The sequence below is a fragment of the Schistocerca americana genome, chromosome X (assembly GCF_021461395.2).
Source record: "Schistocerca americana isolate TAMUIC-IGC-003095 chromosome X, iqSchAmer2.1, whole genome shotgun sequence".
NCBI lineage: Eukaryota > Metazoa > Arthropoda > Insecta > Orthoptera > Acrididae > Schistocerca > Schistocerca americana.
The window spans coordinates 408,221,809-408,248,172 of record NC_060130.1 but is presented as its reverse complement, the minus strand read 5'-3'; the positions used below and the strand labels follow the sequence as shown (position 1 = coordinate 408,248,172).

Genomic DNA, 26,364 nt, shown 5'->3' with positions numbered 1-26,364 from the left:
AAAATAAAATACATGTGTCTTGTTATAGCAACTACATAATGCGTGTGCTTTATGTTGTGCCCTTTAGTTCTTTCTTGAAGTTTCTGCAATAATGAACATGCTACAAATGTAACTTGTGAAGATAATATAATGTGCCAACTGTACAAAGTAAAATATAAGGAACTAGCACGTTCGACTGCATTTTCTTACATTATGTGATGTATATGCTTCTCTGATAGTGTGTGGCAGTATGGGAACAAGATTTCTTATGACAAGATTCTTATCTAAAATATTTTACTTAAAGGTTAGCCATTATCTCCACTTTTAATGCTGTCTACCAGCCTAACTTTGACTGACACCTTTAAGAACAGTTCCAACAGCGAGATGCATGGGCAGCTGTCTGTATCATGTCATCACATGATCTCTCTGCAGGCCCAAAAGACTATTATTAGTCAATACACGACAGATGTCATTGCAGTCAGTGGAGCCATATGCTCCAGCAGAGCAAGGATGTTACGAGTAAGCTGGATGTCCTTTCCCCTATTTGTAATATAATACTAAGTGAATTGCAGTTATGAGAACCGTAATTAATTTCATACCTGTTCTTGGCATCTTCATCCAGGCAATGAGAGCTACAAAAATTCCTCCAAGTGCCCAGAAAATTAACAGCCAACTGAGACACTTCCCTCGATCAGATTTTGGTAAAAATTCACTGTAGTAAGCAAAAACTATGGGCATGGCACCACCAATCCTGAAAAACAGAAGTTATGAACATGCTAGAAATGTATCTTGTGAAGATAATATAATGTACTAATTATGAAAAGTAAAAAATAAGGAATTAGCATGTGTGACTGCATTTTCTTATATTATGTAATGTATGTGCTTGTCTGATAGTGTGTGGAAGTATAGCAACAAGATTTCTCATGTCGAGATTCTTATCTAAAACATTTTGGTTAGTGTTGTTATATCAGGTTAGAATAAAGGTTTTAGCCTTTTAACATAACTGCAAGGAGTTCAATGAACAACTAACTTCATATTCTGCCAGAAATTTTGTCAATATATCCAATGCTAGTTGTTCCCGTTTGACTTAAAACAGTGTGGCCTATTTCTCTGTAGTCTCTCAACATCAAGAGCCCATTTCCTAGCAACACTATTATAGTAGCGACAGTTCCAATTTATTATGTATAAGCACAAAACTGGCATTAGTTCTGAGACTATTTTGTAGACAGTCCTCTTTGATTTTTTTAAACAGAGAAATCTGTATCTCTGATTCTGTGTTATGTTAACCAGTTTACTTAAGAATAAATGTGGGTTCAAAAAGCTATGAGCTCTAATTACATAGAATTGTGTACTGAGTGCAGCAAGAATCATATTCTGATTTTCATAGGGTTTTAGACGAGAAGGTCCAAGTAGGTTGCTACTGTGGACAAGTTTTGTTTCATCAAACATAGCTTTATGAGTATTTTGAGAAATATGCTCTAAATTTGGCTCTCCTTTACCCATCTCATCTAGAGATCAGAATGTCTAGCAACAACTCTAACTAGGATGGTAACTATAAGCAAGAGGACTCTTGATGCTTCCAGACTACAAAAGAATTCCCTAGTTATTTACATTTCAGCAGCACCGCTATTATCAGAGACAATGTCACTATTTCTGGTAGCATGGCAACATTTGTTTGTCCCTGACAAAGATGGTGGAGGTTTCAGAAAGAAATTTTCATTCTGTAGTGGAGTGTGCACTGACATTAAACTTCTGACAGCTTAAAATTTCGTGCCAGGTTCACCTGAACTCAAGACCTTGTCATTTTACAGGCAAGTGCTCTACCAAGTGAGCTACCTAAGCACAACTCATGACCCATCCTCACAGCTTGATTTCCACCAGTACCTTGTCTCCTACCTTCCAAACTTCATAGAAGTTCTCCCGCAAAACTTGGGAGACAAGCACTCCAGGAAGAAAGGATATTACCATGACGTGGCTTAGCCACGGCCTAGGGGAAGTTTCCAGAATGAAATTTTTAGTCTGTAGTGGAGCGTGCCCTGATATGAAACTTCCTGGCAGATTAAAACTGGGACCTTCATCTTTCGTGGGCAAGTGCTCAATCAGGCTATCAAAGCATGACTCATGACTCGTCACCACATATTTACTTCTGCCAGTACGCCGTAATGGTGGTGGTGGTACGTACAGGGTGCTCAGTAGGGAAGTTATCAGTGCCCATACTGAACTAAAACAGTACAAATGTGGTTATCAGTTGTGAGAAGGCAGCAATAAAATGTAAATTAAAAAAAAGTGAATCACAGCCATCCTGGAACTCTCTCACTCACACTGTCACACAAAATAGCAAAATATGGATGCCTCAGGGCAGTGTGTAAGTAAGATACATAGACTACAACCACACGAGATCTAAAATAGTGGAATAAGGAACTGTGCCTGCACAGTCAATTGGAAAATGAAAGATGAAGCAGCCAACCTAGAAACACATTAAAAACTTTTACCTAACACACTACTGAGAAGACAAGACATCACACAGCATCCTAACACAAGAACCACATTTGATTCATCATTCCCTAAAATAGATGCCATGTCAACAGGTAAATGGGTTGCGGCCCTCATGGCTTCGTATACAATGCATTCAGTTAAAATGTGGCATAAAGCAACCTGTAAAATACAAGCGCTGCATACCAGTGAGTCTTCTGGCAAAGGAAGAATCCATGTGTCAAAGGAGAGTGTCTTATCCGGAAGTGTGCTAAAAGTACTTACACCTGTCGCAGAGGCCGGAAGGAGGAACGCCATAGTCATGTCGTTGGTTTCAGAGGTTTATTATTAATTTTTATTGACACGTCTAGTTCCGTAGGACCAAATTGAGGAGCAAATTTCCAAGGTAATGGTACATGTCAGTACATGAAATTACAACATAAAAGTAATAACAGATAAAAATAGAATGTTAATGGACCCAAAAACAGTCAAACCATAAGTTTAAGTAAACAAATCAACAATACAACAAAAATCAGCTTAATTTTTCAAGGAACTCATTAGAATAGAAGGAGTGACTCATGAGGAAACTCTTCAGTTTTGATTTGAAAGCACGTGGATTACTGCCAAGATTTTTGAATTCGAGTGGTAGCTTATTGAAAATGGATGCAGCAGTATACTGCACACATTTCTGCACAGGAATTAAGGAAGTACGATTAAATTGCAGGTTTGATTTCTGCCGAGTATTAACTGAGTGGAAGCTGCTTATTCTTGGGAATAAGCTAATAATGATAACAAGAAATGACAGTATGGAATACATATGTATTGAGAGGCCAATGTCAAAATACGCAGACTCGTCAACAGGGGTCGACAAGAGGTTCGTGAACTTACACCACTTACTGCACCTCAGGCGACGCCAAACACTGGCGATGACTTCAGCAGTCAGGTTAGGTTATCGCTGTTCATTGGGTTAAACCTGAGCGCAATAGTGAAAACATTTGGAGAGACGTTTACCACACATCACGCGGCGGCTGAAGCCGCATCAGAGGCACCTCAGGCGGCGCCAAACACTGGCGGTGACTTCAGCAGTAAGAGAGATTAAGCCGCTGTTCATTGGGATAAACCTGAGCACAATAGTGCAAAAATTTGGAGAGACGCTAGCTACAGTCCGCGCAGAAACAGATCGATTTTTTAAAAGTCATGATAATTGTGAAAGCTACGACGTCACTATTTGTCGATGGACCCTAACACAACGCGGACCTTCTGTATTTTAAACTGGAATGCCAATGGCATTGCCGATAAAACCCTTCAATTACAATCCTTTCTAGACCGACATACCACAGATGTCGCCTGCATCACAGAGACGCATCTGTTGCCGACCAATCGACGTAAGGTGCGCAATTACTCTGCCCACAGGATCGAAAGACGAAAGCCCCCTGACGGAGGAGTTGCTGTCTTTCTGAGGCCGAGAATCTACCACTGAAAAATCGATATACCAAATTTGGTCACAGTCGAGGTGGCAGGGATAGAACTAAAAATAGGAAACCAGGCAATGAAAATAATTACTGCTTATAAACCCACGCGATGTAACATTAACGTAATGGACTTTCAGGCTTTCTTCGAAAATAGCGAGCGAGTTATAGCAGCAGGGGGACCCGAACTCCAGTCATGGAGACTGATAGTCGTAAAGCGGTAAGTGAGGAGGGATTGGCCGACATTTCACTATCCCATCGATCGACGTCCGCTAAGACAGCTAGAAGCTCAGGTAAAGAGAATGTTACAAGAGCACAGACGCCTCAGCTGGGAAGGAAAGCTCAGAGAAGCTGAGCAGGATATGAACCAAGTATGGAAGATCACGAAAGCGCTGAAGGCTGCTCCTAGGGTAGACAGGCCACTACGAGGAGAAAACGGATTAGTAAACGAAGATGAGGAGAAGGCAGAAGTGTTGGCGACATCGCTACAGCCGCAATTCCGAATTCATGTCATCGAAGATGGTGAGAGTGATAGGCAGGAAGAAATAAGAGTCGGACAAGTGGCTCATTTGAGGCAAGAGAGGCCAGAGACAGAATTTACACCAGTTTCCAATCGCCTGACGTGTCCCTACATCATACGACAGGGGAACAACAAATCTCCCAGCCCTGACAGGGTCCGTGTCCCTTACATAAAACACCTTCCCCTACCGCAGTCACATACCTCACATCTATACACGACTAATGCCTCTCCCTAACATACTTCCCAACCGCCTGAAAAACTGCTCAGTTTGTAACCCTACCCAAACTCAATAAAAACCCCATCCTTCCCCAAAGCTACAGACCAGTATCTCTCCTATGCTTCCTAGGAAAAGTACTGGAGTATCTTATCCACAGACACTTTACCAAATTCCTGAGTGACCAGAACATTATCAGCCCTGAACAGTTTGGCTGCCGTCCTGAACACAGTACCATCCATCAATCCATGCGTCTGGTGGAACACGTATGCAGGGCGAGGGATAGGAAAAACAGCACACGAGCGGTATTTCTCGACATCGAGAAAGAATTCGATGAAGCCTGGCGAGGGTAAGTTTTGTTGTTGACCCCGCTTATGGTGCTATACCTGCCAGAGTGTCGTTTGGTGAAGATAGCTCTGGCCCAGATTTTTGGATGCGAAGAGTGAGACATACAGATAGAGATAGAAATAGCCTAAAATATGATTGTAGACTTAACTAACATTTTTAAATGATTTCTTTAATATATTTACACAATATCTGCTACAGCACAGGAACCATACATACCATTAATATGATTATTTTATCCGTGACGTTGCTTTGCCTGTAATAGAAGTTATGGATGAAAAGCATTGTGAGAGACTTAGTCCTCGGTAGCTAAGTGCAAATATTCTTAGTTCTTGGAAATGTTCACTGTATACTGAGTGCCAGAAATTACGTAAGGCAGAGTTATTTAGATAAGAATAAAGCTTATCAGATTTCATTTTCAACAATGAAATTGTTTTTAAACTAATCAGCTCTATTTCTGTGTTACTAGGAACCTGCATTCTATATTTTTCTCTAACTAAAAATAGGTTTGTAACGTATGAAAACGAGTTTCAAATGATTCTCGCAATATTTACATTTTTCATTATATTTGGTCACATCGTTGCTATCCGCAGCACATTCACTCTGTTGTTTTAGGTATGGAAATTAACTCATATTCTCATTTTATAATTTTAAATGGACAGATACTTTGACTTTTAGTTTTAAATTTAGCCTTTGAGATGGTAACTAACTTCAACAAAAATGCCGAATCAAACTTCTAGTTGTCACTGATTTGGAATTTTTAGTTGATATTTGTTTTCATTTCAAAACCTAAATTTACAACTAGAACGTAAAAGCATCTGTACATTTAAAATTACATTAAAACTGACATTTAAGTCAATTTCTATACCTGAAATTTAGTCAAATTCTCATTTTGTAAGTGAGTGATGACAAGTTTTATAAACTCAATGTAAAACGTCACTGATAAAAGAATCCTATGCTGTAACAGATGTTGTTTAAATACATTAAGGAAATCATTTAAAATGTTAATTAAGTCTACAAACACACTTATATTTTAGACTATTAAGCTCCTTCAAGTGAGCAGAAAGAACAGACAACTCCAAGTTCCAAGATCTCAGTGCTCCATTTCGCTCCGAACTCCCCCCCCCCCCCCCCCTCTCTCTCGGTCTTTTCTCTCTATCTGTCTTTCTATTTTTGCCTCTATCTCTTTCTCTCACTCTTCGCTTCCAAATATCTGGCCCAGAGCTATCTTCACCAAACGGCTCTCTCTGGCAGCTGAAGCATTATAAATGGGATCCACTACAGCACTCACCCTCTCATCGAATTGACGATCACCAACTACTGTTGTATGGTGCTCCAGTAAGGGTGTTCGTTTTGAACTAAATTAATTGATGTAGCTGCGTGAGTCTAAGCGAAAGAGATCCTACCCCTATCCCTGTTTTCCAAACCCGATACTAAACGTATGAACGCACCAAAGGTGCTTGAATTCTATGACGCATCTGAACTCCTCTGCGAAAAAAAATGACGTATGTCTTTTTAATGTTGGAAAATACCTATATGTATCGAACACTGAAGTAACCGGAGTTCGTGAAAGAACGTTATAAAGACAGTTGTCTTTAAATCTAGTACGTAATTATAGCAAAGAATATCAAATTAAATTAAAATTGTTGTGATACAACGCAATAACTAAACGAAAATATGACAACTACCTAGATCTCTGATGTTGTCAGCAGTCGGATACATAACGACAGTCGACACGATGTGTGTTATCTTGTACCTACATGCACCGATCGGAACTAGGGCAGCTCAGCTCAGCTTCCGATTGAAAAGCTATATGTTGAGTAAGGGAGGTCCCACATTACTGCAATTATAAACGATTATCCTCGCAAGAAATTACGTTAAGTTTTTCGATAAAACACTTGGGGTGCTCTCCAGAACAGTGATCGGAACTGTCATCAGAACTCTAGTGCGATTTCGTACATTTTCTGTAGTGAAAATAGGTCTCTCATTATTGTAACGTTCTCATAAACTATTACCTGCACAAAAAATTTCGTTAAGGTTTCCTTTATAACTCTTGGGGAGCTATTCAGAATTGTGAACACAATTTGATTTTCACAAATCGGTAAATAATCTTTTACAACATTAAAATTTCCCCGATTACGAGTGTTTGCTTCGAGAAGTCGTGCAGAACTACTCAAATTCTGTACAGAGAACTCTTGAACTATAGAATATCCACAAAGAACTCTGAAAAAAAATTTGTGTGTTTCTCGAGAGTCCGGTGCCAACTTCACAGGTAGTCAGCTATTCAGAAATGTGATCATAAGTTTTTTCGCGAAGTTCTACAGAACTATTCAAAATTTGTACAGAGGACTCTAGAACTGTAGCATATCTGTAACGAACTTTGAAAAAAAAGGTACATTTCTCGAAAATCGGTTGCCACCTTCACAGCTGTTCAGCTATTCAGAATCGTGGTCATTATATTTTTTCGTAAAATTCTACAGAACTACTGAAAGTTTTTCCAGAGAAATCTAGAACTATAGCATATCTACCAAGTACTCTGAAAAAAATGTTTATTTCTCGAAAATAGGGTGCCAGCTTCACATGACTTTGAAAATGAGTTCCTCATTATTGCAATTGTCTCATACACTACTATCTGCACAAAAAATGTCATTAGGGTCTTCTGTAGAACTGTTGGGGAGGTACTCAAAATTGTGAATATTATTTTGTTTCGCAAATTTGGCAATTAACTTTTTGTACAAGATTAAAATGTTCCCTATTAACAGTGTTTTATTCGCAAATTCTGCAGAACTATTCAAATTTTTTTTACAGAGAACTGCAACACTTTGGCATACATATGAAGAACACTGAAAAAATCTATATTTCTCGAAAGTCGGGTACCAGCTCAACATGACTCAAATGATGTGCCGAAACTAATAGGATACGAACGAGCGTTGTATGCTGACGGCACAGCGGTTTAAAAGTAGTAGCTGCATCAACTTCATCGTCAGGAAGCTGCAACAGCACTTAGAAGAAATCGGTAACTGGTGCAAAATCTGGGAACTTAAAATAAATGCAGACAAAAAAGTAGGATGTATGTTCACTAAAAACTAATTCATTCCCTTAGCTGGCAGAAACGGCGAGTGGAGCGATTCAGTAGTCTACCTAGGCCTTCAGCTAGAAAAACGACTGACTTTCGCCAAACAGATAAAGTGGGCCCATAGTGGAGGCTGCGCTGCGTACAATCAATATCTCCACCCCTCAAGCGTTGGGAGCTGAGAAGTGAAACAAAACTAAAACCAGACAGTGCTGTCATCCTCCCTTCGTTATTACACTGAGAAAAAAAAAAAGTGATACGTCTGCCTAGTATCGTGTAGGGCCCCCGCGAGCACGCAGAAGTGCCGCAGCATGACGTGACATGGACTCGACTAATGTCTGAAGTAGTGCTGGAGGGAACTGACAACATGAGTCCTGCAGGGATGTCCGTGAATCCGTAAGAGTACGAGGGGTTGGAGATCTGTTCTGAACTGCACGTTGCAAGGCATCCCTGATATGCTCAATAATGTTCATGTCTGGGGAGTTTAGTGGCCAGCGGAAGTGTTTAAACTCAGAGGAGTGTCCCTAGAGCCAATCTGTAGCAATTCTGGACGTGTGGGGTTTCGCATTGTCCTACTGGAATTGCCAAAGTCAGTCTGAATGCACAATGGACATGAATGGATGCAGGTGATCAGACAGGATGCTTTAGTACTTGTCACCTGTCAGAGTCGTATCTAGAAGTATCAGGCACCCATATCACTCCAACTGCACACTCCCCACACAGTTAATGAGCCATCCACCAGCCAACATGCAGGGTCCATCGATTCATGTGGTTATTTCCATACCCGCACACGTCCATCCGCTCGATACAATTTGAAACGAGACTTGTCCGACCAGGCAACATGTTTCCGGTCATCAACAGTCCAAAGTAGATGTTGACGGGCCCAGGCAAGGCGTAAAGCTGTATGTCGTGTAGTCATCTAGGGTACACGAGAGGGCCTTTGGCTCCGAAAGCCCATATCGATGATGTTTCGTTAAATGGTTCGTACGCTGACACTTGTTGATGGCCCAGCATTGAAATTTGCAGCAATTTGCGAAAGGGTTGCACTTCTGTCACGTTGAACGATTCTCTCCAGTCGTCGTTGGTCCCGTTCTTGTAGGATCTTTTTCCGGTCGCAGCGATGTCGGAGATATGATGTTTTACCGGATTCCTGATATTCACGGTACACTCGTGAATGCTCGTACGGGAAAATCTCCACTTCATGGCTATCTCGGAGATGCAGTGTCCCATCGCTCGTTCGTCAACTAAAACACCACATTCATACTCACTTAAATGTTGATAGCCTGCCATTGTAGCACCAGTAACCGATCTGACAACTGCGCCAGACACTTGTCTTATATAGGCGCTGCCGAACGCAGCGCCGTATTCTGCCTCTCTACATATCTCTGTTTTTGAATGCGCATGCCTATACCAGTTTCTTTGGCATTCAGTGTATACGGGTCTGAAATTTGGTCAACGGAGGCAAACAGCCATCTTCCCAAACTTCAGACACTGCAAAACAGGATCTTCCATCAGACCTATACACGCCAATTACGATCATTAAATACTTTTTAGGCGAAACATCGACCCTCACATACATCAAAAGGAACTCAGAAACTCTTTACAAGAGGACTGCAGCTTCGACCAATCATCTTACCCATTCTGTTATGCGCACAATACCTCGACGCTTCAGATAAAAGACCAATCTCCACACTAACCAAACAATTTAGGGAATACAGACACAGGCACACAGTCATGCATTCAATCATTTAGATACCAAAACCGTCTTCAATCATTCATTCATCCACGCTGGAAGTCAGATGGGCAAAGTGCTGTGGTGCCTCTATGGTAATACATATAATGCAGCAGCAGGATTCCCGTTCGTCAGCATACCTGACGAAGGCGACGTGTCTGATCGCCGAAATATTATGTCCATTGGGCACTATGAACTAGCAGTACACCCAAGGACTGTTCAGTCTATATATACGCCGGGAGAAACTGAAGAATCACATGACCAAAATTGTCAATACTAATTTGAAATACTGTATTTAAGCAACAATAAAATGAATTCATTCTGCATCGTTCTTGTAAAATATGGTAAACACCCAGAATAAAAGCACAGTGATTAACGACTGGATTCATATCACAAGACATAGTTTTAATTATTGATCTAGCTTCCACTATTTATGTTTTTGGTTGCTGTTCTAAATCACTTAAAAGAAGTATCAGTAGCCTATACTTACATATTATTAGTGTTTCCGTAGTGACCACTCATAAATATACACTCCTGGAAATTGAAATAAGAACACCGTGAATTCATTGTCCCAGGAAGGGGAAACTTTATTGACACATTCTTGGGGTCAGATACATCACATGATCACACTGACAGAACCACAGGCACATAGACACAGGCAACAGAGCATGCACAATGTCGGCATTAGTAGAGTGTATATCCACCTTTCGCAGCAATGCAGGCTGCTATTCTCCCATGGAGACGATCGTAGAGATGCTGGATGTAGTCCTGTGGAGTGGCTTGCCATGCCATTTCCACCTGGCGCCTCAGTTGGACCAGCGTTCGTACTGGACGTGCAGACCGCGTGAGACGACGCTTCATCCAGTCCCAAACATGCTCAATGGGGGACAGATCCGGAGATCTTGCTGGCCAGGGTAGTTGACTTACACCTTCTAGAGCACGTTGGGTGGCACGGGATACATGCGGACGTGCATTGTCCTGTTGGAACAGCAAGTTCCCTTGCCAGTCTAGGAATGGTAGAACGATGGGTTCGATGACGGGTTGGATGTACCGTGCACTATTCAGTGTCCCCTCGACGATCACCAGTGGTGTACGGCCAGTGTAGGAGATCGCTCCCCACACCATGATGCCGGGTGTTGGCCCTGTGTGCCTCGGTCGTATGCAGTCCTGATTGTGGCGCTCACCTGCACGGCGCCAAACACGCATACGACCATCATTGACACCAAGGCAGAAGCGACTCTCATCGCTGAAGACGACACGTCTCCATTCGTCCCTCCATTCACGCCTGTCGCGATACCACTGGAGGCGGGCTGCACGATGTTGGGGCGTGAGCGGAAGACGGCCTAACGGTGTGCGGGACCGTAGCCCAGCTTCATGGAGACGGTTGCGAATGGTCCTCGCCGATGCCCCAGAAGCAACAGTGTCCCTAATTTGCTGAGAAGTGGCGGTGCGGTCCCCTACGGCACTGCGTAGGATCCTACGGTCTTGGCGTGCATCCGTGCGTCGCTGCGGTCCGGTCCCAGGTCGACGGGCACGTGCACCTTCCGCCGACCACTGGCGACAACATCGATGTACTGTGGAGACCTCACGCCCCACGTGTTGAACAATTCGGCGGTACGTCCACCCGGCCTCCCGCATGCCCACTATACGCCCTCGCTCAAAGTCCGTCAACTGCACATACGGTTCACGTCCACGCTGTCGCGGCATGCTACCAGTGTTAAAGACTGCGATGGAGCTCCGTATGCCACGGCAAACTGGCTGACACTGACGGCGGCGGTGCACAAATGCTGCGCAGCTAGCGCCATTCGACGGCCAACACCGCGGTTCCTGGTGTGTCCGCTGTGCCGTGCGTGTGATCATTGCTTGTACAGCCCTCTCGCAGTGTCCGGATCAAGTATGGTGGGTCTGACACACCGGTGTCAATGTGTTCTTTTTTCCATTTCCAGGAGTGTACTTTCTTACTACTAGAATGTTGAAACTTGTAAATATACTTTCTTACTACTAGTATCCCCCCCATGAACCATGGACCTTGCCGTTGGTGGGGAGGCTTGCGTGCCTCAGCGATACAGATGGCCGTACCGTAGGTGCAACCACAACGGAGGGGTATCTGTTGAGAGGCCAGACAAACATGTGGTTCCTGAAGAGGGGCAGCAGCCTTTTCAGTAGTTGCAGGGGCAACAGTCTGGATGATTGACTGATCTGGCCTTGTAACATTAACCAAAACGGCCTTGCTGTGCTGGTACTGCGAACGGCTGAAAGCAAGGGGAAACTACAGCCGTAATTTTTCCCGAGGACATGCAGCTTTACTGTATGATTAAATGATGATGGCGTCCTCTTGGGTAAAATATTCCGGAGGTAAAATAGTCCCCCATTCGGATCTCCGGGCGGGGACTACTCAAGAGGACGTCGTTATCAGGAGAAAGAAAACTGGCGTTCTACAGATCGGAGCGTGGAATGTCAGATCCCTTAATCGGGCAGGTAGGTTAGAAAATTTGAAAAGGGAAATGGATAGGTTTAAGTTAGATATAGTGGCAATTAGTGAAGTTCGGTGGCAGGAGGAACTAGACTTTGGGTCAGATGATTACAGGGTTATAAATACAAATATCAAATAGGGGTAATGCAGGAGTAGGTTTAATAATGAATAAAAAAATAGGAGTGCGGGTAAGCTACTACAAACAGCATAGTGAACGCATTATTGTGGCCAAGATAGACACAAAGCCCATGCCTACTACAGTAGTACAAGTTTATATGCCAACTAGCTCTGCAGATGATGAAGAAATTGATGAAATGTATGACGAGATAAAAGAAATTATTCAGGTAGTGAAGGGAGACGAAAATTTAATAGTCATGGGTGACTGGAATTCGTCAGTAGGAAAAGGGAGAGAAGGAAACATAGTAGGTGAATATGGATTGGGGGGAAGAAATGAAAGAGGAAGCCGCCTTGTAGAATTTTGCACAGAGCATAACTTAATCATAGCTAACACTTGGTTCAAGAATCATAAAAGAAGGTTGTATACCTGGAAGAATCCTGGAGATAGTAAAAGGTATCAGATAGATTATATAATGGTAAGACAGAGATTTAGGAACCAGGTTTTAAACTGTAAGACATTTCCAGGGGCAAATGTGGATTCTGACCACAATATATTGGATATGAACTGCAGATTGAAACTGAAGAAACTGCAAAAAGGTGGGAATTTAAGGAGATGGGACCTGGATAAACTGAAAGAACCAGAGGTTGTAGAGAGTTTCAGGGAGAGCATAAGGGAACAATTGACAGGAATGGGGGAAAGAAACACAGTAGAAGAAGAATGGGTAGGTCTGAGGGATGAAGTAGTGAAGGCAGCAGAGGATCAAGTAGGTAAAAAGACGAGGGCTAATAGAAATCCTTGGGCAACAGAAGAAATATTGAATTTAATTGATGAAAGGAGAAAATATAAAAATGCAGTAAATGAAGCAGGCAAAAAGGAATACAAACGTCTCAAAAATGAGATCGACAGGAAGTGCAAAATGGCTAAGCAGGGATGGCTAGAGGACAAATTTAAGGATGTAGAGGCTTGTCTCACTAGAGGTAAGATAGATACTGCCTACAGGAAAATTAAAGAGACATTTGGAGAGAAGAGAACCACTTGTATGAATATCAAGAGCTCAGATGGCAACCCAGTTCTAAGCAAAGAAGGCAAGGCAGAAAGGTGGAAGGAGTATATAGAGGGTTTATACAAGGGCGATGTAATTGAGGACAATATTATGGAAATGGAAGAGGATGTAGATGAAGATGAAATGGGAGATAAGATACTGCGTGAAGAGTTTGACAGAGCACTGAAAGACCTGAGTCGAAACAAGGCCCCGGGAGTAGACAACATTCCATTAGAACTACTGATGGCCTTGGGAGAGCCAGTCATGACAAAACTCTACCATCTGGTGAGCAAGATGTATGAGACAGGCGAAATACCCACAGACTTCAAGAAGAATATAATAATTCCAATCCCAAAGAAAGCAGGTGTTGACAGATGTGAAAATTACCGAACTATCAGTTTAATAAGTCACAGCTGCAAAATACTAACGCGAATTCTTTACAGACGAATGGAAAAACTAGTAGAAGCGGACCTCGGGGAAGATCAGTTTGGATTCCGTAGAAATGTTGGAACACGTGAGGCAATACTAACCTTATGACTTATCTTAGAAGAAAGATTAAGAAAAGGCAAACCTACGTTTCTAGCATTTGTAGACTTAGAGAAAGCTTTTGAAAACGTTAACTGGAATACTCTCTTTCAAATTCTGAAGGTGGCAGGGGTAAAATACAGGGAGCGAAAGGCTATTTACAATTTGTACAGAAACCAGATGGCAGTTATAAGAGTCGAGGGACATGAAAGGGAAGCAGTGGTTGGAAAAGGAGTGAGACAGGGTTGTAGCCTCTCCCCGATGTTATTCAATCTGTATATTGAGCAAACAGTAAAGGAAACAAAAGAAAAATTCGGAGTAGGTATTAAAATTCATGGAGAAGAAGTAAAAACTTTGAGGTTTGCCGATGACATTGTAATTCTGTCAGAGACAGCAAAGGACTTGGAGGAGCAGTTGAACGGAATGGACAGTGTCTTTAAAGGAGGATATAAGATGAACATCAACAAAAGCAAAACGAGGATAATGGAATGTAGTCAAATTAAATCGGGTGATGCTGAGGGGATTAGATTAGGTAATGAGACACTTAAAGTAGTAAAGGAGTTTTGCTATTTAGGGAGTACAAAACGGATGATGGTCGATGTAGAGAGGATATAAAATGTAGACTGGCAATGGCAAGGAAATCGTTTCTGAAGAAGAGAAATTTGCTAACATCGAGTATAGATTTAATTGTCAGGAAGTCGTTTCTGAAAGTATTTGTATGGAGTGTAGCCATGTATGGAAGTGAAACATGGACGATAACCAGTTTGGACAAGAAGAGAATAGAAGCTTTCGAAATGTGGTGCTACAGAAGAATGCTGAAGATAAGGTGGGTAGATTACGTAACTAATGAGGAGGTATTGAATAGGATTGGGGAGAAGAGAAGTTTGTGGCACAACTTGACTAGAAGAAGGGATCGGTTGGTAGGACATGTTTTGAGGCATCAAGGGATCACAAATTTAGCATTGGAGGGCAGCGTGGAGGGTAAAAATCGTAGAGGGAGACCAAGAGATCAATACACTAAGCAGATTCAGAAGGATGTAGGTTGCAGTAGGTACTGGGAGATGAAGAAGCTTGCACAGGATAGAGTAGCATGGAGAGCTGCATCAAACCAGTCTCAGGACTGAAGACCACAACAACAACAACAACAACTACTAGTATGTTGAAACTTTTATGTTTAGATTGCTCCCCTGATTTATTTTATAAATCACCTCAGTGAACTTTGCGTATTACAGATAGTTTAGATATCGGTATTTTGTTCATAAAATCTTAGTCATGAAATAATCAGTAGCAGCAGCTTTTTATATCTGTCCTGTTTAATGTCAATCAAAATTAGAGTAAAAGAAAACGTCTTACCCTACACCACTACAGAAGCGTGCAGTCATAAAAGTTCCATATGTTGGCATGAATGCAGCAATAACACTGAATACTGCGTTAACACTTAATGCCGAAAGCAGAGTTCTTCGACGTCCCATTCGGTCAGCTAAATTGCCCCAGACAACACCTCCTACCATCATACCGATCAGTGTAATGAAACCTGAAACACAAAAGTGACACTGCAAAATCAGTTTGAACAAATAAATTTCAACAGCATTATTTTTAATACACTTTTTATGAGACACGCATACATTTCATGTTCTGATCAGAAATATAGTTAGAAACTAACGATGAGAAGCTCTGTTACACAACTGTAATTCTGCTGACACTAATTTCTGTAACACACACAGCACAGTAGCTATCACTAGATGAGAAACAGAACCTGGTACCTCTTATTAAACAATACAGTACACAGTGGTATATATCTGCTTATAGTTTATCCTAAGTATTTGTAGCGTAAGACATACATCCTAGTTAAGGGTGTCACATACAGGGTGTTTCAAAAATGACCGGTATATTTGAAGCGGCAATAAAAACTAAACGAGCAGCGATAGAAATACACCGTTTGTTGCAATATGCTTTGGACAACAGTACATTTTCAGGCAGACAAACTTTCGAAATTACAGTAGTTACAATTTTCAACAACAGATGGCGCTGCGGTCTGGGAAACTCTATAGTACGATATTTTCCACATATCCACCATGCGTAGCAATAATATGGCGTAGTCTCTGAATGAAATTACCCGAAACCTTTGACAACGTGTCTGGCGGAATGGCTTCACATGCAGATGAGATGTACTGCTTCAGCTGTTCAATTGTTTCTGGATTCTGGCGGTACACCTGGTCTTTCAAGTGTCCCCACAGAAAGAAGTCACAGGGGTTCATGTCTGGCGAATAGGGAGGCCAATCCACGCCGCCTCCTGTATGTTTCGCATAGCCCAAAGCAATCACACGATCATCGAAATATTCATTCAGGAAATTAAAGACGTCGGCCGTGCGATGTGGCCGGGCACCATCTTGCATAAACCACGAGGTGTTCGCAGTGTCGTCTAAGGCAGTTTGTACCGCCACAAATTCACGAAGAATGTCCAGATAGCGTGATGCAGTAATCGTTTCGGATCTGAAAAATGGGCCAATGATTCCTTTGGAAGAAATGGCGGCCCAGACCAGTACTTTTTGAGGATGCAGGGACGATGGGACTGCAACATGGGGCTTTTCGGTTACCAATATGCGCCAGTTCTGTTTATTGACGAAGCCGTCCAGGTAAAAATAAGCTTCGTCAGTAAACCAAATGCTGCCCACATGCATATCGCCGTCATCAATCCTGTGCACTATATCGTTAGCGAATGTCTCTCGTGCAGCAATGGTAGTGGCGCTGAGGGGTTGCCGCGTTTGAATTTTGTATAGATAGAGGTGTAAACTCTGGCGCATGAGACGATACGTGGACGTTGGCGTCATTTGGACCGCAGCTGCAACACGGCGAACGGAAATCCGAGGCCGCTGTTGGATCACCTGCTGCACTAGCTGCGCGTTGCCCTCTGTGGTTGCCGTACGCGGTCGCCCTACCTTTCCAGCACGTTCATCCGTCACGTTCCCAGTCCGTTGAAAATTTTCAAACAGATCCTTTATTGTATCGCTTTTCGGTCCTTTGGTTACATTAAACCTCCATTGAAAACTTCGTCTTGTTGCAACAACACTGTGTTCTAGGCGGTGGAATTCCAACACCAGAAAAATCCTCTGTTCTAAGGAATAAACCATGTTGTCTACAGCACACTTGCACGTTGTGAACAGCACACGCTTACAGCAGAAAGACGACGTACAGAATGGCGCACCCACAGACTGCGTTGTCTTCTATATCTTTCACATCACTTGCAGCACCATCTGTTGTTGAAAATTGTAACTACTGTAATTTCGAAAGTTTGTCCGCCTGAAAATGTACTGTTGTCCCAAGCATATTGCAACAAACAGTGTATTTCTATCGCTGCTCGTTTAGTTTTTATTGCCGTTTCAAATATACCGGTCATTTTTGAAACACCCTGTATATCTTGTGTCTTAATCTTTGAATTTATTGTCATCAAAATAGATATTTAACAAAAGGTTTTTATTTTCTATAATTAGGTTCTCGTAAAGTAACCTTATTAAAGTGTGTCAGTGTAGCAGTTTACAGCATATACGTGTCCTAAATGCAATGATCAAGTACAAAATGTCAGTCAACATACAAGAGGTGTTTAAAAATGCTAACGTAAGTTGCGAAATAGTTCGAAACCTGCTAACAGATGGCGCTGTACGCTGTGCACCTTGTACAGTATCAGCTTGCGTTATATTTAAACTCGTCCTCTGCGAGCGGTCTCCGCAATCGCATTAGAATCTTTTCGAAATGTCCGCCACTCGCAATACGGAGGTGGCGTAAACGAACAATGAAATTTGCCGTCACATTCTGTAGTGTCTGAAAGAAAGTGGATTCAGACGCCATATAGATCGCCGGTTCAAGCTCGTCCAGCGTGGTGGAATGGTTCCGGCAGATAGTGCCTTTCAATGTGCCCCACAAAAAGTACTCACGACAAGTCAGATCGTGCGAATGTGTGGGCCAATCCACCCCTGCGCGAGTAAATTTGCAACAGTTCAGCGCAATGACACGATTCCCGAAGTACTCATCAAGAGAGTGAAACACCTGTCCGGTACGATGTGGCCTGGCCCCATGTTGCTTAAACTATTCGGCTTAAACCATTCGGCGAACACTAGATGTGTAGCTACAAATTGTTCCAAAATTACAACGTAACGTTCATTAGGCAACAACGCCTCTTCTCAAAGCCGCAGCGCGAATGGTAGACCTATCTTTGGGATAATGCCGTAATTTTACTTCACACAAATGGGAATTTCTCGAAACCCCAAAATCATCGCCGATCCTTGTGGCCGAGTGGTTCTAGGCGCTTCAGTCCGGACCCGCGCTGCTGCTACGGTCGCAGGTTCGAATCCTGCCTCGGGCATGGATGTGTGTGATTTCCTTAGGTTAGTTAGGTTTAAGTAGTTCTAAGTCTAGGGGACTGATGACCTAGATGTTAAGTCCCATAGTGCTTAGAGCCATTTGAACCAATTTTTAAACCCAAAATCATCAGTATTTACAACTCATCTATCGATCTTAGCTTTCAATATATTTCAGTTTGAAATTAGGAACACTATCGCTGGACACCCTGGACCACCTCCTTCAGACTAGCCTCTTTGTATGGGAACTCATGATTTGTAACATTACATCAATTTCTGAATCAAATTCTATTGCATTTTATTTCATGTTGCCTATTCTTTAGAGCAATATACATTTTCAATCTGATTTTGGAATTTGAAAATGGGAGGAAGTTTGCTGCAACCAAATATGTGAATGGGCTTGGTGAAACACAACAGCTAATGATTGGTGAGCTGGCAGAATGTCAGATGCAACATCCATAACAGCACCTGTTGGCACATTTCCTTCTTTGAGAATAAAATTCGGATGTTTAGTACATCGCTTTCTGCAAAATACAATGTTTTCTATTAATATATTCTTTATGGAAATATACTATGGGATCAAAGGTATCCGGACACCATCAAAAACATACGTTTTCAATATTAGGTGCATTGTGCTGGCCCCTACTGCCAGGTACTCCATATCAGCGACGTCAGTAGTCATTAGACATTATGAGAGTGCAGAATGGGGCGCTCCGCGGAGCACATGGACTTCGAACATGGTCAGGTGATTGGATGTCACCTGTGTCATACGTCTGTACTCGAGATTTCCACACTGCCAAACATTCACTTTTTCCGATGTGATAGTGAAGTGGAAACGTGAAGGGACACGTACAGCACAAAAGCATACAGGCTGACCTCGTCTGTTGACTTACAGAGACCGCCGACATTTGAAGAGGGTCGTAATGAGTAATAGGCAGACATCTATCCAGACCATCACATAGGAATTCCAAACTGCATTAGGATTCGCTTCAAGTACTACGACAGTTAAGCGGGAGGTAAGAAAACTTGGATTTCATGGTCGAGCGGCTGCTCATAAGCTACACATCACGCCGGTAAGAGCCTCGCTTGGTGTAAGGAGCGTAAACATTCGACGATTGAACACAGGAAAAACATTGTGTGGAGTGACAAATCACAGCACACAATGTGGCGATCCGATGGCAGGGTGTGGGTAAGGCGAATGCCCAGCGAACGTCATCTGCCAGCGTGTGTAGTGCCAACAGTAAAATTCGGAGGCGGTGGTGTTACGGTGTGGTCGTGTTTTTCATAGAGGGGGCTTGCGCACCTTGTTGTTTTGCGTGGCACTATCAGATCACAGGCCCACAGTGATGTTTTAAGCACCTTCTTGCTTCCCACTGTTGAAGAGCAATTCGGGGATGGCGATTACATCTTTCAACACGATCGAGCACCTGTTCGTAATGGACAGCCTGTGGCGAAGTGGTTACACGACATCCCTTTAATGGAGTGGGCTGCACAGAGTTCTGACCTGACTGCTACAGAACACCGTTGGAATGTTTTGGAACGCCGACTTCGTGCCAGGACTCATCGACCGATATCGATACCTCTCATCAGTGCAGCACTCCGTGAAGAATGGTCTGCCATTCCCCAAGAAACGTTCCAGCACCTGATTGAACGTACGCCTGCGAGAGTGGAAGCTGTCATCAAGGTTAAGGGTGGGACAACACCATATTGAATTCCAGCATTACCGATGGAGGGCGCCACGAACTTGTAAGTCATTTTCGGCCAGGTGTCCGGATACTTCTGAACACATAGTCTAGTTTCACTGTCGATCTACCTTTCTCCGTAGATACTCACGACAGTAGCACGGTAATATTCGACCAGCTTCACCGTTTTCGAGATACTCGTTCACAGGCTCAGCGTAATAATAATCTTCCATTTGTCAAAGTCACTTATCTACATGGATTTCCCCATTAGGAACCCATATCTTCGCTAGAGTGTTCCCCTTCCGTGTCTGCTGCGCTTACATACACTACTGGCCATTAAAATTGCTACACCACGAGGATGACGTGCTACAGACGCGAAATTTAACCGACAGGAAGAAGATGCTGTGATATGCAAATGATAAGCTTTTTAGAGCATTCTCACAAGGTTGGCGCCGGTGGCGACACCTACAACGTTCTGACATGAGGAAAGTTTCCAACCGATTTCTCATACACAAACAGCAGTTGACCGGCGTTGCCTGGTGAAACGTTGTTGCCTCGTGTAAGGAGGAGGAATGCGTACCATCACGTTTCCGACTTTGATAAAGGTCGGATTGTAGCCTATCGCGATTGCGGTTTATCGCATGGCGACATTGCTGCTCGCGTTGGCCGAGATCCAATGACTGATAGCAGAATACGGAATCGGTGGGTTCAGGAGGGTAATACGGAACGCCGTGCTGGATCCCAACGGCCTCGTATCACTAGCAGTCGAAATGACAGGCATCTTATCCGCATGGCTGTAACGGATCGTGCAGCCACGTCTCGATCCCTGAGTCAGCAGGTGGGGACGTTTGCAAGACAACAACCACCTGCACGAACAGTTCAACGTCGTTTGCAGCAGCATGGACTATCAGATCGGAGACCATGGCTGCGGTTACCCTTGACGCTGCATCACAGACAGGAGCGCTTGCGATGGTGTACTCAACGACGAACTTGGGTGGACGAATGGCAAAACGTCATTTTTTCGGATGAATCCATGTTCTGTTTACAGTATCATGATGGTCGCATCCGTGTTTGGCGACATCGCGGTGAACGCCCATTGGAAGCGTGAATTCGTCATCGCCACACTGGCGTATCACCCGGCGTGATGGTATGGGGTGGCATTGGTTACACGTCTCGGTCACCTCTTGTTCGCACTGACGGCACTTTGAACAATGGACGTTACATTTCAGATGTGTTACGACCTGTGGCTCTACCCTTCATTCGAACCCTGCGAAATCCTACATTTCAGCAGGATAATACACGACCGCATGATGCAGGTCCTGAACGGGCCTTTCTGGATACAGAAAATGTTCGACTGCTGCCCTGGCCAGCACATTCTCCAGATCTCTCACCAATTGAAAACGTGTGGTCAATGGTGGCCGAGCAACTAGCTCGTCACAGTACGCCAGTCACTACTCGTGATGAACTGTGGTATCGTGTTGAAGCAGCATGGGCAGCTGTACCTGTACACGCCATCAAGCTCTGTTTGACTCAATGTCCAGGCGTATCAAGGCCGTTATTACGGCCAGAGTTGGTTGTTCTGGGTACTGATTTCTCAGGATCTATGCACCCAAATTGCGTGAAAATGTAATCACATGTCAGTTGTAGTATAATATATTAGTCCAATGAATACCCGTTTATCATCTGCATTTCTTCTTGGTGTAGCAATTTTAATGGCCAGTAGTGTACTTTAGTTACTGCGTCACGTGCCCGCAACGCCACCAGGCGGCATCCAACTTCGCGGTGGGCAGTGGTCGTATCGTTTTCGCTTATCAGTGTATTTTACTCTACCATACGTGAAGATCAAGTCTAATCATCCTGTAGAGTTTATAGTAAGTCGCCCACTGCATGCTTATTAATTTGTGGATATTCTTCATCTCTCTCAGCATATCTGCAACAACTTATAGTGTCATTTTATTTTCTCCACCTTTTTCGTAACTCAGAGATGAAAGACCAATGTGACTGCTCTGTCTGTCTCTAATAGATTCAGAAGGAATACTGTTGCTTAATCATAACCTAAATTTTGGCTTAGCGCCTGAAGTTACACATCTCTTTCCATATCGATCTTTTTAGTTATGCTTGCCTTATCAGTTTTTTCCCTGCTATTCAAGTATTCATATTTTCTTTCTGTTCTAGCAAATATCCTCAGCATTACTGACGTGTATTGGGAGTCAAAACCATCTCTTATTCTCAGTGATATAATAGGTTTTGCGGAGAATAACCTAATACTGTCCTACCTAGTTTCGACAATTTTGAACTCTGAAGTGTCACAGTCTACGTACAAGGTCGAAATACCTCGATACAGGTAATTCGTTTTACTATCAGTGCAACCCGAGTTGACATTTGGCGCAGTGACTGGTAAGAGTAACTGCAAAGGCATTTCCCATTACGGTTCGCTCCAAACAGCCACTGCACCAGACTGCCAACTTGGTTTGAATGGATAAATAATATCCGAACGACAATATTCTAATTAATATTTATTAATTAAAACAATGGCTCAAATGCATCGATAATGCACTTGGAAAAGTCCGAGTCCAGATTTGTAATCCATGATTAAAATGTAATCTTTTGATGTAGGCTAGTAAATGAACAGCATTCTGTGCACCGGTAATTTTGGTTCTGATATTTTTATAGTGATTTTCTTTTTTGTATCCTTTAGCCCTTCAATCCCCAGTTCAGTCAATGTATTACCAACATGATTTGCATGCAAACAGAATCGGCAGTCTGTGAGGGTGAGTGAATACTGTCTTCATCCACTGAATCATACGAAAAATTTGTTTTCAGCGCCGTTAGAATTGCAGTAATACTCATAAGACAACTTACGATAGCATTTTTGATGCAAGCCTTGTTTGACACTATAGGAATGACGTCACAGCTCACAATAATAAAAGAAACAGCCTCAGCTGAACGTGAGCAATTAGTCGATAGTTCTGGCGAGCGTTCAGTACAGTAGTTAGGTTAGTTACTATCAAAGTCACTTTGATGATCCAATTCCATTACAGTACGGTGAGAAAACTGACCAAAGGAAGTGTAAGTAGAGTAACATGCCTTTGTTTTGTACTGAATGGAATAAAAAAGATACCATAGGTCTACAAAGTTTCTGTTATTTATAAATTTAAAATCACCTAAAACACAAAATGAAGCCATAGACCGACAACCTTGCACAAACGAATCACCACAAGATAAGTACTAGTAAGGTTTATCCATGGGAGTTGTGGATTTGAAAGTCTGCTTACGGAATCTTGCTTTCTATAAACAAAACAATAGAATTACAGGCAGATTTTCAAACTGGTTCAGTCAGCGGGAGCGGATTGTGTTTCCCTTACTTCAGTAACAGCTTGAGGGGAATTTTTCATGTGACGGCGCTAAAGGAGCTACTCATCATTTAAAAAGGATGCACGACTGTACAGTAATCTACACTGAAGCGTCAAAGAAAATGTAATAGGCATGCGTATTCAAATACGGCGCTGAGGTCGGCAACGGCTATGTAAGACAAGTATCTGGCGCAGTTGTTAGATCGGTTACTGCTGCTACAATGGCATGTTATCAAGATTTAAGTAAGTTTGAACGTGGTGTTATAGTCGGAGTACGAGCGATGGGACACTGCATCTACTAGGTAAGGATGAAGTGCAGATTTTCCCGCACGACCATTTCACAAGTGTACCGTGAATATCAGGAATCCGGTAAAACATCAAATCTCCGACATCGCTGCAACCGGAAAAAGATCCTGCAAGAACGGGACCAATGACGACTGAAGAGAATCGTTCAACGCGACAGAAGTGCAACCCTTCCGCAAATTGCTGCCGATATTAATGCTGAGCCATCAACAAATGTCAGCGTGCGAACCATTCAACGTAACACATCGATTTGGGCTTTTGAAGTCGAAGGCCCACTCGTGTACCCTTGATGACTGCAGCGACACAAAGCTTCACGCATCATCTGGACCCGTCAACACCCGCATTGGACTGCTGATGACTGAAAACTTGATGCCTAGTCGTACGAGTCTCGTTTCAAATTGTATCAAGCGGATGGACGTGTACGGGAATGGAGACAACCTCATGAATCCATGGACCCTGCATCTCAGCCGGGGACTGTTGAAACTGGTGGAGACTCTGTAATAGTGTGGGGCGTGCATGTGATGACTAACCTGAGTGCGTCTAGGTTAGTTACTTGCGTCTAGGTACGCTACCTGTTTCACGGAATTTCGGTCTGACTAAAAATAAAACTTCTTTTTTAGATAACGGATCTTTCTACTCCGAGTTTCATCCACTTGTCAGTTGCAAGAATAATTTGGGCTGGTGATGGAAAGATACAAGCACCTTGTGCAACCTGTCAATAAGATTTGAAGTTTTCTCAATTCAAGGGTATCTGTTTGATGGTTGTTTGAAGGAGTCGTCACGATAATTTGTGTTCGAAAGTTAGGCCTATATAGTTATAGAATTGGTAAGATGGGTGAGATGACAGGGGATGGTAATTTGGAAATCAGAAAGACAGAAGTGACAGATAGTGGGCCCTATTATTATTTATGAGGTCCGATGGTACTGACCTTAAGGTATCACAGCTTACAGCAGGACATGGAGCTATTGAGATGGATATGAGGAGATCTTCTCAAATCTGGAGAGTTATGTGCTTGGTGAGGGATGGGATGCAGTATCGTCGACACATTAGGGTGTATGGATGAAACTAGGTGGCTTTGTACACTCAAAGCTTTTAAGGCCGGTAGTGCCTTAGGTAGAAGTTACAGAGACATTACACGAATAATCAGCTTCCAGCTGAGTTGTTACTGGGGTCAAAACATGAATTTAACCGGAGGTACCTGTAGTAATCCCTCTGGTCAAGGCTGCCGACACAGCGATTTAAGAGTACGGTACCAATGTTCTGATTGGGTCATTCCAAAGCTTAGAAGACGAACTTGAAAACATCGGAGTTGTTCGCGTAATTTCAATGAAATTCACAATCTGCAGCATTGGCCTTAGAACTGACCTTGGTTCCCTGGTTCTGCATCGGGTGAAGGGCTTAAAAGCTTCGAAAGTTCTGTGACAAGCGGGGCTGTTACTTCCTACACATTCATCACATGGTTAAGAACTGAAGGTACCCTTTCAATGAATCACAATTGCATTACACATAAGAGGCTGCTATCCATGTAACTGAATCAAATCTCTGTCCAGTCTATATAATGATCACTCTACGAGATCCCAAATTGTTAGTTCAAGATCAAAGAAATGTCTTCCACAGATGGAACTATTAAAATCCTAGAGATCGACTGCCAAATAATTAGCGAAATGTCCCAAAGTTCGAAGCACTCTTAAAAAGCAGGGAAGCTCTGGCTAAAACCAGAAACTGACAGTAGCAATCAGCCAAACCACTACCCTTTTAATATATATTTCGACGTATATAGGAGTTCACTTGCAGAAACAGTAAATACCCTGCCTGACAAAACAAGTGAAGTACCAACAAGCACCAGCGTTGGGTATGTAACTGACTGTAGTTGCAATTCTCTGTGACGGGTAGACTGCACTAGTGTTGCTCGTGTTTAGTGTTGTTAGCAGGCCGGATAGGGTATTCGGATGTAATAGAGTCTCAGTGTTGGGCGGCATGGGAATGTGAGGACGGGCATACTTGTCGTGAAGGTCCACCGCAAGGGTGGACACCGTATTGAGTATCAAGTACATTGTAACCCCTTCATATTTGCTCCTGCCACCCGAGAACAAGTAATGGACTCCCCAGATCTTTCTGTGGCATACCGCACCATTGGGCGCAGACGAGCAGCAGCCGGACTACGGAATTACCGTTCCGTGCATGTTTTGCTATTAACACCACAAAAATCAAGGCTGCGTGATGCCGTGACTGGGAAGCATGGATTCCTGATGAATGGCGTCACTTTTCGTTCAGCGATAAATTGCAGTTCTGCAGTATCGCGATGACCATCGTCTGTGATTATGGCGACGATCTGGGAAGACGTACCATTCTTCTAATATTTAGGAAAGACATGGCGATGTTACTCCTGGCGTATTGGTTGGGAAGGGGGGGGGCGGGGAGGGGGGGGGGGGGCAGGGACATCCAATATGACTTCAGGGCGTGACCGGTAGTGACTGAATGAACTCTAAAGGCGTGAAGGCATCTCACGGACATCAGCGTCCTCATGTGATTCCTCTCGAGTGACAGTATCGTGGTTCCATTCAACAGGACATTGGTCGTCCACGCATCGCACATGTATCCATCAACTGTCTGCATGATGCTGAGGTTTCCCCATCGCCACCGAGATCCCTAGATCTGCCCCTGGCAGAACATGTGTGGGATCAGCTAGGGCAGCAACTCTGTCCCAG

The 26,364-nt window shown here is 43.1% G+C and overlaps 1 protein-coding gene across 1 annotated transcript in view; it reads right to left on the bottom strand.

The window, feature by feature from the left end:
- Positions 1-26,364, bottom strand: part of LOC124556750 (synaptic vesicle glycoprotein 2B-like) — a 267,673-nt gene that overhangs the window by 96,801 nt on the left and 144,508 nt on the right. The window contains exons 4-5 of the mRNA XM_047130748.1: positions 15,316-15,496; positions 579-730 (exon numbers count right to left, since the gene is read on the bottom strand). Of these exons, the coding sequence (XP_046986704.1) occupies positions 579-730; positions 15,316-15,496 (333 nt within the window). The remainder of the gene's footprint in view (positions 1-578; positions 731-15,315; positions 15,497-26,364) is intronic.